At 48.6% G+C, this 12,919-nt stretch overlaps 2 protein-coding genes across 2 annotated transcripts in view; one reads left to right on the forward strand and one right to left on the reverse strand.

The window, feature by feature from the left end:
- Positions 1 to 12,140, reverse strand: part of TKTL1 (transketolase like 1) — a 35,236-nt gene extending 23,096 nt beyond the window's left edge. The window contains exons 1-3 of the mRNA XM_017882323.1: positions 11,812 to 12,140; positions 4,973 to 5,090; positions 972 to 1,069 (exon numbers count right to left, since the gene is read on the reverse strand). Coding sequence (XP_017737812.1) covers positions 972 to 1,069; positions 4,973 to 5,090; positions 11,812 to 11,945 — 350 coding nt within the window. The 5' untranslated portion in view covers positions 11,946 to 12,140. The remainder of the gene's footprint in view (positions 1 to 971; positions 1,070 to 4,972; positions 5,091 to 11,811) is intronic.
- A 465-nt stretch (positions 12,141 to 12,605) lies between these two features.
- The window catches only part of TEX28 (testis expressed 28), a 25,547-nt gene continuing 25,233 nt past the window's right edge, over positions 12,606 to 12,919 (forward strand). Inside the window, 1 exon segment of the mRNA XM_017882324.1 lies at positions 12,606 to 12,690. The gene's annotated coding sequence lies outside the window, so the exon portion shown is untranslated.

Raw genomic sequence — 12,919 nt, forward strand, 5'->3', positions numbered from 1 at the left:
TTTTGAGACAGGAGTGTCTGTCACCCAGGCTGGAGTGCAATGGCATGATCTTGGCTCACTGCAACCTCCACCTCCCGGGTTCAAGTGACTCTCCTGCCTACAGGCCCACGCCACCACGCCCAGCTAGTTTTTGAATTTTTTAGTAGAGAGGGGGTTTTGCCATGTTGACCAGGCTGGTCTCGAACTCCTGACCTCAAGTGATCCGCCCACCTCGGCCTCCCAAAGTGCTGGGATTACAGGCATGAGTCACCAACCCCAGCCACCACTTTCTAGTTCTGTTCTTACAACTTATTTATGATAATCACAATCAAAACACCCCACTTGGAAACGTGTTCTGCTGTGAAGTAAATTCCTCCACAACCAACGATGTGAGTGTTCCCATCAAGAAAACACACCCGGCCAGGCACAGTGGCTCACACCTGTAATCCCAGCACTTTGGGAGGCCAAGGTAGGCGGATCACTTGAGGTCTGGAGTTTGAGACCAGCCTGGCCAACATGGCGAAACCCCATCTCTACTAAAAATACAAAAATTACCTGGGCATGGTGGTGCATGCCTGTAATCCCAGCTACTCAGGAGGCTAAGGCAGGAGAATCACTTGAAACTGAGAGGCAGAGATTGCAGTGAGCTGAGATCGTGCCATTGCACTCCAGCCTGGCCACAGAGTGAGACTCAGTCTCAAAAACAAACCACACATCCCAGACCCCACTAAAGTGCTGGAAGTTTTTAAAAAAGCTATAGAACAGAAAGGCAACAGCAGCTGAAACCTTTCAACAGACCTATGGGATAGGAAGCGGGGCAGCCGCCCGAGGAGGGGAGAAGGCACAGGGAAGCCTTTCAGAGGGGTCACCACGGGATGTGATGGGGACTAGCCCTTTAGGGCTCTCCACCTCACGGAGATAGGTGGCTGTCCCCTGAGACTCTAGGAAGGGGGACGCAGGGCAGTTAAATGGCTTCTGGGTAAGAGCCTTACCTGGCCCGATCGAAGTACTTGCCAGTATATGCCATTCCACATGCAACTCCCAGTCCTTGTCCAAGCCATCCTGTTGCCACATCCACAAACGACAGTCTCTGTAAGAGAAGGCACCCAGGGAACCCTGATGCAGCTGCAGGACATGTTATCAGGTGGACTCACGCACTGAGTGCAGGCTGCTCCTGTCAGCTGTGCAGCAGTGTTCCATCCAAACGGCCCCTCCCGCCCCGCTGGGTGAATTCCTCTTCCCCACACCCATATGTACCCCAAGCTTCCGATCAACGTTACAAGTGGACAGTGGGTCAAGCCCAGGGCTCAGCCTGGGCTGGAAACTCAGGTGACTAAGGTGGCGAAGACATCCACTGTCCCTGCCCCAGGGAGTCAATAGCTAATCCATACAGTATGGCAAAGGTGGCTGGAGCCTAAGTGCAAAGCAGAAAACGTAAAGTATGATTTTTGCCATTTTCCCATGGCCTTTCGCGGTCATGTACAAATCAGATGTTCAATCCTATGGAGGATATGGATTCTTAAACAGAAAGCAGACTATTCTGGTTCCCTGGTTTATAAAACTCAGGTCAACTGAGATCTTACAAGTGGTCATCTAGAAGTGCCCATGCTACAAATGAATCCCTTTCTACTAGCATTTACCCCATCCCCAACGTTCTGTTTGCAGGCACAGGGCCATCACTATCCCAAGCAGAAAATGTGGCCCTCTGTGGGCCACAAGGTCAGGCCAAAGAGCTGCTCCACTGACTGGAGAGGCCCAACTTGCAAGCATACTGAATTTACCCAACAGCTTCTGCAGCCACCGTTTCGACCTGGTCTTCAACATCCCTTGTCTCTGTCACCGCAGTGGCCTCCCAGCCTCCCGCACAGCCATTCTCAATCTAGCCACCAGGGGGAGGCTGTTAAAACTGAAGTTGACCGATCACATCTCTGTTAACTTTCCAAGGTCTTCCGACCTCTGACCAAGTAGAGCTCAACTTTTTGCACCTGTCTGCCCACCCCAGTCCCCATCACCTCCATTTCTCCCTCCCACTGCTCCAGCACCCTGGCCTCCTTGCTGTTCCTTGAACACAGTGGGCATACACCTGCCTCAGGGCCTTAGCACTCATGGCACCCACTAGTGGAGTGCTTGTGCCTGGATGTGGGCACAGCTCACTCTCCTGCCTCTTCCAAATCCCTACACAAGCGTCAGCACTGAGGTCTTTCTGGACCATTCTTTTTCAACCAGTGCCTCCTACCTCCTCCACTTTTACTTGATCCCAGATGCTTGGCCCCACCTGACACTCCATCTATTGACTTACAAGTTTGTTTCCTGCCTGTCACCCTCCTCTGCTCAAACGTCAGTGCCTTTCCAGCAGAGAAGAGCAGGGTCATCACTACTGTAGATGGATGGATGGTATTTATGATTCTCAGATCTCCTGCTTCTTGCCTCCTACCCTCTGCTACTCCCTGGGTACTCTTGACCTTCTCCGGCATTCTCTGCATGCTTTGTGCCCATCAGAGACTCCCTTTTGGTTCTGCATTACCAGCCCAGCACAACTGTTCCACTCAACTCAAGTCTCTTTTGACTATGTCTCCAGTCACGTCTCCCTTCCTATGGCATCCACCACACTCACGTAACAAGCTCTGGCTCCCAGTCGCCTTGCATGCCCTTGGAAGTCCTACAAAATAATGGACCGAGCCGGGGCTCAGCAGTACAGACCAACTCTGCTTCCCTCTAGCTGTGAAGTGTGAGGCCAGCGGGCCCATCTCAAAGACTGTATCGGTGCAATGGAGACCAGAGACCCCTTAGGTGACAGGAGGTTAAGAGTAAAGTGAGGATAGATTGAGAAAATGGTGAGGCATCAGTATGATGCCTGTTACGGCAGAAGTGCTCCCACGTGGGTGTCTTTCTTAAGAACCCTTATGCTGTGGGGGTAGACAATTCAGGGAGGTGAAAGGCTGGAATACAGATCTGCTCTGCCTGGAGGATGGCTGTTTGTCCCGTCCCCAGGCAAACCACAATGGACTAATGCTTCACGTGTTTTCTCTTTTGTTTCCATTTAATCTACCAGCTAAATCTGATGAACACACAAATTCTGGCAGCTGAACAGTGCCTGGTGTGCTGCTGCCCAATAGAAAGCCTCTTCATCCCCTAAGGCCAATGGCTCTGATAGCTGTTACATGACTAGACCTTTTTTTTTTTTTTTTTTTTTTTGAGACAGGGTCTTGCTCTCTGTCTCCCAGGCTCAAGTGATCCTCCCACCTTAGCCTCCTGAGTAGCTGCAGGCGTGCATTACCATGCCCAGCTAATTTTCGTATTTTTTGTAGAGATGGGGGTCTTGCTACGTTGCCTAGGCCAATCTCAAGAGATCCTCCTGCCAGAGCCTCCCAAAGCACTGGTGTGAGCCACTGTACCCAGCCTTTCCTTATTTTAAACCAGAAATCTAAACACCCATATTGCATTTATACATTAATTTTTTTTTTTCAATTTTCATTGTAAAGGGGGCTGGAAGTGGTGGCTTGTTGCCTGTAATCCCAGCACTTTGGGAAGCAGAGGTGGGCGCTCGGGCCCAGGAGTTTGAGGCCAGCCTGGGCAACACAGTGAGACCCTGTCTCTACAAAAAATACAAAAATTAGCCGGTCGTGGAGGCGCATGCCTGTAATCCCATCTACTCAAGAGGCTGAAGTGGGAAGACTGCTTGAGGCCAGGTGGTCAGGGGTGCATTTTGCAGAGACTGAGCCACTGCACTCAAGCCTGGGCAAAAGCGAGACTCTATCTCCCCCCAAAAATAAAGAAAAAAAAAGTAAAAAAAGTTCAAGTTTACAGACAATGTTTAAAGACTAGCACAATGGATTCCTTCTTGTATACTGCTTACCTCCAATAACCAACTAAAAGCAATGGAAGGCATTTACTTCCTCTCTCTCTCCCCACATGCGTGTACACATGTAAATTCTATTTATTTTTTGCCAAACCGTTTTGACATTATGGTTCAGACACCAAGACAAGGGTCACAATTATGAACTTTAGGCACCTCAACTACGCCCAGTTTTTGTCTTTACTTTCCACTGTGCTAATCTGACATTTCTATTTAGACACAGTACTCTACCCAGCCAGAGTTTTTTTTTTCTTTTGAGATGGAGTCTCGCTCTATCGCCCAGGCTGGAGTGCAGTGGCACGATCTCAGCTCACTGTAACCTCTGCCTCCCAGGTTCAAACAATTCTTGTGCCTCAGCCTGCCAAAAAGCTGAGATTAGAGGCATGTGCTACCACGCCCAGCTAATTTATTTATTTATTTATTTATTTTTAAGTAGAGACGGAGTTTTGCTATGTTGACCACGCTGGTCTCGAACTCCTGGCCTCCAGTGATCCGCTCACCTCAGTCTTCCAAAGTGCTGGGATTACAGGCGTGAACCACTGCGCCCGGCCCTTAGCCAGGTTTTAATTTGTTTCGGGACACAGTGTACTTTGAGATGGCATCAAACCAGCCACACAGATTGACCTTAAGGTTTTTTCTTTCCTATCCCCCAACATCATGAGGTGGCTGGTATTGCGCCCAATCTAATGAGAAGTGCCCCATCAGTTTCAGGTCAGATCTGCAGAAACATAGAAGAAGAGGAAGCTGACTGACAGGGGTGGGATGTCCCTCCCAGTTACGCTCAATTTCCCCCAGGCTCAGTGAGTGGGATTCACTGAGGCTGCCTGCCTCTGCTCAGGCAGCACAGAGGATGGGAGCAGCATAACCCTGCCACGGAGGAAGCTTTCATGCTAAGTGGGGCGCGGTAGGGTATGACCAAAGGAAAGGTAGGACAGCCAGCTCTCCCAAGCCACCCTTCCTACCATGCCATCACAGGGCTCCAAGTGGCCCTCACTAGAACACTAAAGCTTTAAGACGCAAAAAAAGAACCAAAATGATAAACGAGGCCCATTTCAGGTCTTGTTCCCACATGGTGGCTGTTCAAACTGGGCTTAACCAGCAAGCACCACAGCAGCCCTGGGCTCCCCACTGGCATACCTTTGCGAGGACAAATCGGTCGTTGTCCGGATTCTCTGGATCTGACTGCTTGTACCTCATGATGTAGAAGAACAGCACAGACATGATCTCGGCAGAACTGCTACAGGATGTAGGGTGGCTGAAAGACAGACATGACACTGGTCATTTCTCACAGCAACTGACTTCCTAACACATGACCTTGGCACATGGTCTCCTCATAGAAGCAGTCATTTCTCCCAGCCCAGGAAGAATCCAACCAAGGGTGACGAATGCAGGGCTCACGGGTTGGAAGGGTGCTTTAAAGCCCAGTAACCTCACCACCCCTCCCGCTGCGCACAGCGAGGCCAGCTCCTAACAGCAGAGCACTGTGGACTCAGGGCAAGTTTCCTTCATGCCTCTGACATGAGTATTCTTTCACACGCTTAAATTCATTTGTGGCCTTTCCACATGCCGAGGAACTTTCAGGAGCATTGCTAACCAGAAATACCATGAAGATCCCATTCTACCTTCTACAATGAATTTCTTTTAGGAAGTGAATGGTGACATACTAAGAAATTTGTCATGGTAGAGTAACTGAGGACCTTTCTGAGTGCTGGCAAAGTAACTGCTGCTCTTAGAAAGCGGCCTGCATGTGAGTCCAGCCAGGTCCTAATTAATTAAAAAGGGGGAGGGGACAAAACAGCAGGGGAGAAAACCAACTCCCTGGAGCTCTGCCCAACTGTAAGTAAAAAACGATGTTAGGCCCAGCTCATATTAATAATCTCTCATTTCAAATCTCACTAAGAAAGTCCCCATTAAGAAAATGGGGACTTAGGCTGGGCACAGTAGCTCACGCCTGTAATCCCAGCACCTTGGGAGGTCGAGGCGGGTGGATCACCTGAGGTCGGGAGTTCGAGACCAGCCTGACCAACATGGAGAAACCCCATCTCTACTAAAAAAAAAAAAAAAAAAAAAAAAAAAAGTGTGGTGGCACATGCCTGTAATACCAGCTACTTGGGAGGCTGAGGCAGGAGAATCACTTGAACCCGGGAGGTGGAGGTTGCGGTGAACCGAGATCACGCCATTGCACTCCAGCCTGGGCAACGAGAGCGAAATTCCATCTCGGAAAAAAAAAAAAAAAAAAAGAAAAGAAAATGGGACTAAAACCTCTTGCTTTACAAACATCCTCTTAAGTGAATGATTTGGATTTAAAAGCCACACAGATCCCTCGAGAAAATGTAGCCATCTGTTACTAATTTTGAAGATGAAGGGAACAAAATGAACATGTACAAAAAATTCAGACAATATACGGTTTTTAACTGCATCCACACTGTCCTTTTACTATCTAGCTCAGGCTCTGGAGCAAGATTTATTTACTTATTTTTTGAGACACAGTCTCACTCTGTTGCCCAGGCTGGAGTACGGTGGTGCTATCTTGGCTCACTGCAACCTCCGCCTTCTGCGTTCAAGTGATTCTCCTGCCTCAGCCTCCCAAGTATCTGGAATTACAGACGTGCACCACCACGCCCGGCTAATTTTTGCATTTTTAGTAGAAACAGGGTTTCACCATGTTGGCTAGGCTGGTCTCAAACTCCTGACCTCAGGTGATCGACCCCACCTTAGCCTCCCGAAGTGCTGGGATTACAGGCATGAGCCACCGCACCCGGCCAACAATATTTAAAGACATATTGTACTAAATATTTTCTCTAACCGCAATGGGATGAGGTTAGAAATCAATAATAGATAGAAAACTGGAAAATTCACAAATTTGTGAAAATTAAGCAACACACTCTTACACAACCAAAGAGCAATGGTGAAATAAATAAAGGGTATCCACATTGGAGAAGAGGAAGTCAAACTAGTGCTGTGACACTGATGACACCATCAGACAGTTAGAAAACCCTAGGCCAGGTGCAGTGGCTCATGTCTGTAATTCCAGCACTTTGAGAGGCCGAGATGGGCGGATCACCTGAGGTTAGGAGTTCAAGAACAAGCTGGCCATGGTCTGGTGAAACTCTGTCTCTATTAAAAATACAAAAATTAGCTGGGTGCGGTGGCACACACCTGTAGTCGCAGCTACTCGGGTAAGGCAGGAGAATCGCTTGAACCTGGGAGGTGGAGGTTGCAGCGAGCTGAGATCGTGCCACTGCACTCCAGTCTGGGTGACAGAAGCTCCGTCAAAAACAAACAAACAAAATCCTAAAGACTCATCCAAAAGACTCTTAAATCTGATAAACAAATTCAGTAGTCTCAGGTCACAAAATAAATGTACACAAATCAGTAGCACTAGACCAACAACAATCAAGCTTGAGAATCAAATCAAGAACTCAATCCCTTTCACAACAGCTGTAAACAACAACAACAAAACCCACCCTAGGAATATACTTAACCAAGGAGGTGAAAGGTACCTACAAGAAAAACTACAAAACACTGCTGAAAGACATCACAGATGACACAAACAGAAACATATCTCACGCTCATGGATAGGAAGAATCAGTATTGTGAAAATGGCAATACTGCCCAAAGCTATCTACAGATTCAATGCAATTCCCATCAAAATACACCATCGGGCTGGGCGCGGTGGCTCACGCCTGTAATCCCAGCACTTTGGGAAGCTGAGGTGGGCGGATCACAAGGTCAAGAGATCGAGACCAGCCTGGCCAACATAGTGAAACCCCATCTCTACTAAAAATACAAAAATAAGCTGGGAGTGGTGGCATGTGCCTGTAGTTGCAGCTACTCGGGAGTCTAAGGCAGGAGAATCCCCTGAACCCGGGCAGCAGAGGTTGCAGTGAGCCAAGATTGTGCCACTTGCACTCCAGGCTGGGCGACAGAGCAAGACTCCATCCCAAGATGAAACAAAACAAAACAAAACAAAAAACAAACAAACAAAAAAACAAAAAATAGTAGATCTACCATCTATCTACCCATCCAATCCAGAAATTCCACTACTGGCTATCTACCCAAAGGAAAAAAAGTCATTATATGAAAAAGGTACATGCACACACGTTTATAGGCAGCACAATTCACAACTGCAAAGATAAGGAACCAACCTAAGTGCCCATCAACCAATGAGTGGATAAAGAATGTGGCGTATATACAACATGGATACTACTCAGCCATAAAAAACAATGTATTCTGTAGCAACTTGGGTGGAGCTGGAGGCCATTATTTTAAGTGAAATAACTCAGGAATAGAAAACCAAATACTGTATGTTTTCACTTGTAAGTGGAGCTAAGCTTTGGAGTGATATAATGGACTTTGGGGAGGAGAGTAAAGGGGGAGGGTAGGAAGGAAGTGAGGGATAAAAGACTACATATTGGGAACAGTGTACACTGCTTGGGTGATGGGTACATTAAAATCTCAGAATTCACCAATACAGAAGTTATTCACATAATCAAAAACCACGTATACCCCTAAAAGTATTAAAATTTAAAAAAGAAAATGAGAGGCTGGGTGCGGTGGCTCATGCCTATAATCCCAGCACTTTGGGAGGCCGAGGTGGATGGATCACCTGAGGTCGGGAGTTCGAGACCAGCCTGACCAACATGGAGAAACCCCGTCTCTACTAAAAATACAAAATTAGCTGGGCGTGGAGGCGCATGCGTGTAATCCCAGCTACTCAGGAGGCTGAGGCAGGAGAACTGCTTGAACCTGGGAGGCAGAGGTTGCGGTGAGCCTAGATCGCGCCATTGCACTCCAGCCTGGGCAACAAAAGCAAAACTGTTTCAAAAAAAAACAAAAACAAAAATCCTTTAGGGACAAATGAAAACAGAAGCACAAAATACCAAAACCTATGGGATGCAGTAAAAGCAGTGCCAAGTGGGACATTTATAGCTGTAAACACATTTTTTAAAACCCCTCATATCTGGCCAGGTGTGGTAGCTCACACCTGTAATCCCAACACTTTGGGAGCCGAAGCAGGCAGATCACTTGAGGCCAGGGGTTCGAGACCAGCCTGGCCAACATGGAGAAACTCCATCTCTAGCCTGGGTGACACAGCAAGACTCTGTCTCAAAAAGTAATAATAAATAAATAACCCTTCAAATCAACAACCTAACTTTACAACTTAAGAACTAAACTCAAAGCTAGCAGGAGAAAGAAATTAAAAAGATCAAAGCATAAATAAAACATACTAATAAAACAATAGAAAAAAATCAATGAAACCAAATTTTTTTTTCTTTTTGAGACAGGGTCTCACTTTGTCACCCTGGCTGGAGTGTAGGGCACAAACATGGCTCACTGCAGCCTCAAGCAATCTTTCCACCTCAGCCTTCCAAGTAGCTGGAACTATAGGTGCTCACCATGTCTAGCTAATTGTTGTATTTTTGGCAGAGCCGGGGTTTCCCCATGTTGGCCAGGCTTGTCCTGAATTCTTGAGCTCAAGCGATCCAGCTGCCTTGGCCTCCTAAAGTGCTGAGATTACAGGCATGAGCCACCTCCCCCAGCCAAAGCTGGTTCTTTATAAAAGGTCAACAAAACTAGCTATTAATAGATGGGCAGGGCATGGTGGTGTGCACCTGTAGTTCCAGCCACTCAAGAGGCTGAGAGGCAGGAGAGTCGCTTGAGCCCAGGAGAGTTCGAGGCTGCAGTGAACTATGATTGCACCACTGCACTCCAGCCTGGGTGAAAGAGCAAGACTCTGCCTCAAAAAAAAAAAAAAAAAAAAAAAAAAGTACATCAAGTTAAAGTGGGGTCACTAATACCGCTTCTATGGAAATAAAAAAGGTGACAGTGTACTATGAATAATTGCATGCCAACAAATGGGTTAACCTACAATAGATAAATTCCTAGAAACAGAAAGCCTCACAAGACTTAATCAGCACAAGAAAATCTGAATAGACCTACAACTAACTAGTAAGGAGACTAAAGCAGTAATAAAAAAAAACTCAATAAATAAAAGCCTCAATGGCAATTACTACCAAACATTTAAAGAAAAATTAACAACAATCCTCTTCAAACTCCTCAAAAAAATTTTTTTTTTCTCTACAATGTCTCGCTTCCTCTGTTGCCCAGGCTGTTATATAGTGGCGCAATCTCAGTTCACTGCAAACTCTGTCCCCCGCGTAGCTGGGACTACAGGCACGTGCCACTACGCCCAGCTAATTTTTGTAACATTCTGCACAGAGGCTTGCCATCTTGCCCAGGCTGATCTCGAACTTTCTAGGCTCACACAGTCCTCCTGCCTTGGCCTCCCAAAGTGCTAGGATTACAGGTGGGAGCCACCACGCCCAACCTTTCAAAAAATTTAAGATGGAACACTTTGAAACTCATCCCATGAAGCCAGCATTACACTTTGATACCGAAAGCAAACACTACAATAAAACCATAGATCAGGCCGGGCGCGGTGGCTCACGCCTGCAATCCCAGCACTTTGGGAGGCGAGGTGGGCGGATCACGAGGTCAGGAGATCGAGACCATCCTGGCTAACACGGTGAAACCCCGTCTGTACTAAAAAATAGAAAAAATTAGCCGGGCGTGTTGGTGGGTGCCTGTAGTCCCAGCTACTCGGGAGGCTGAGGCAGGAGAATAGTGTGAACCCGGCAGGTGGAGCTTGCAGTGAGCAGAGACTGCACTACTGAACTCCAGCCTGGGGGACAGAGTGATACTCCATCTCAAAACAAAAAAACAAAACAAACAAAAAGAACCATAGACCAATATCCCTTATACTGAAGCAAAACCATCAACCGCATACTACCAAATCCAACAGCTCATTTTGTTCCAATTCGTACTCAATTGCCAGTTTCTTTTAATTTTTTTTTTTTTTTTTGAGACAGGGTCTCAGTTTCCCAAGCTGAATTCGAACTCCTGGGCTCAAGCGATCCTCCTGCCTCAGGCCCCACGTACTGAGACTGCAGGCCTGAGCCACCGTACTCATGTAGGTTGAACCTTTTTTCCTTGAGACAGGGTCTCGCTCTCGCCCAGGCTGGAGTGCGGTTGCGCAATCTCAGTTCACTGCAACCTGACCCTCTCAGCCTCCCGCGCAGCTGGGACTACAGGCACGTGCCACCACGCCCAGCTAATTTTTGTAACATTTTGTACAGAGGCTCGCCATCTTGCCCAGGCTGATTTCGAACTAGTTTCTAGGCTCACGCGATCCGCCTGTCTCGGCCTCCCAAAGTGCTTGGGATTACAGGTGGGAGCCACTACACCCGGCCACTCCAAAAAATTTAAGATGGGACACTTTGAAACATCCTATGAAGCCAGCATTACACTTTGATACCAAAACCAAATACTACAATACAACTAGAGACAAATATCCCTCAAACTGATGCAAAACCATCAACCGCATATACCAGTAAACCCAACAAAAGCAACCCTCCCACCCCAGCCTCCCAAATAGCTGGAAGTGCAGGCGTGCACCCCATACCCAACTCATTTATTTTTACTTTCGGTAAGAGACAGGGTTTCACCACGTTGGCCAGGCTGGAATTTTAATTGCTTTTTCTCCTCACATAATGGGTTAGGGTTGCTCATTCACCCTCAGGGATCCACTACAACTGCTTACCCGGGAAGCTGTGCTCCCTGCTAAAATGAAAACCACAACTAGCCCGATTTGATCTCAACAACATCCCCCCGCCACCTCGGTCCAGTCTTCCAACTGGGGATCTTGGGGACCTCCAGAACTTCGGCCGGGGGTAAATGAGGGGCGGGTTCCAGAGCCTGTGGCCGACCGACCAACCGACCGACCGACTGACCCTTGGGCTGGCGGGAAGAGTGCCTCGCCGCCATCTAGGGTGCTCGGCTGGCCCCAACAGCCCAAGACAGGATATCTACGACACAGCCCATTGCGCCTCTAAGGGCTCTCCCTTCACCACACGGCCTCATGGCCACCGGCCCGTGGCCCCTGCATGACCCAGAATTCAATGAGGGGAACTTACCCGGAGCTCGTGGAGCACGTAGCCCTGATGGAATGGATTCGCAATCGGCTGGCCATATCTCTCAGCACCTGCAAGGTGCCCCCGTCGGGTCTGGCCTCCTCCGGCAACTCAGCACTCGCCTCAGCATCCGCCATTATTCCAATCCCTTAGGTGTCCGAAGACCGAGTCCAATCCCTTCAGCGTCTGAAGAACAAATGGCGCCGAATGCTGCCCAGCGCGTTTATGTGAGGTCGGCGTGGCTCCCTCCGCGTGCTGCGTGCTGCTCCCTCCGCGTGCTGCGTGCCACTCCCTCCGCGTGCCGCTCCCTCCGCAAGCAAGTCAAGAGATCTGGAATGTTTGTGACTTGCATACGCAAAGTTATTGAAAATAGTCCCATTCTCAACCTCTCTTATGACAGCACTGTCAAAAGGGCTCCCTCCGCGCAGGTGCAGGGTCTTCTTTCCGTGCGCAAAAGGTTCCGGCACTAGCTGTGTGGTGCCGCATGTGTCACGGGGTGATGCTGCACGTGGCACGTGCAGCCGCAACCGTAAAGCAAGGGGGGAGGTGCTGTGGCGCAGTTTTTTTTCCTTTAAATGGTAACCCCTCCCCCACAACAGCCTGGGCTGTGGCGGGAGCGGGCGGGGGGAGGGAATGCTCAGGGTTCTGAGACCAGTGGTGCCTGTACCAGCCTCCTTTCTCTTTCTAGAACATTCTATGAGGCAAGCTGCATGTGATTGTTGAGGTGGGGTTAGCCCATTGCCAGCCTGTGACGTGACTGTGACTTGAGTGAATCCTGGTAACTAGGGAATGTGCTCGCCCTCTGTCTGAAATGCCCCACGTCCGGTGGTGCCTGCGTTAGCCCCCATGTCGGTCTCAGAGAACCTTCTCCCCACCTCTGAGGTGACCTACCGACCCAGAACTAGCCTGGCTCCCAATTGCCCCAGCTCCAGAGTGCCGTGCCCAACTCCAGACATTCGGGATCCCAAGTGCTGTCTGTTGGTTCAAAAATGCTGGATTTCTACGTGAGCTCAAGTCAGGCCGTCTGGTCGCGCCACAGGCTGAATGCCCCGTGGGTTCCCATGGTTAAAGGGAACGTGTGTTTACATTTTTTTTTTTTTTTTTTTTTTTT

Source organism: Rhinopithecus bieti, unplaced genomic scaffold, assembly GCF_001698545.2.
Source record: "Rhinopithecus bieti isolate Rb0 unplaced genomic scaffold, ASM169854v2 scaffold_13618, whole genome shotgun sequence".
Classification (NCBI taxonomy): domain Eukaryota; kingdom Metazoa; phylum Chordata; class Mammalia; order Primates; family Cercopithecidae; genus Rhinopithecus; species Rhinopithecus bieti.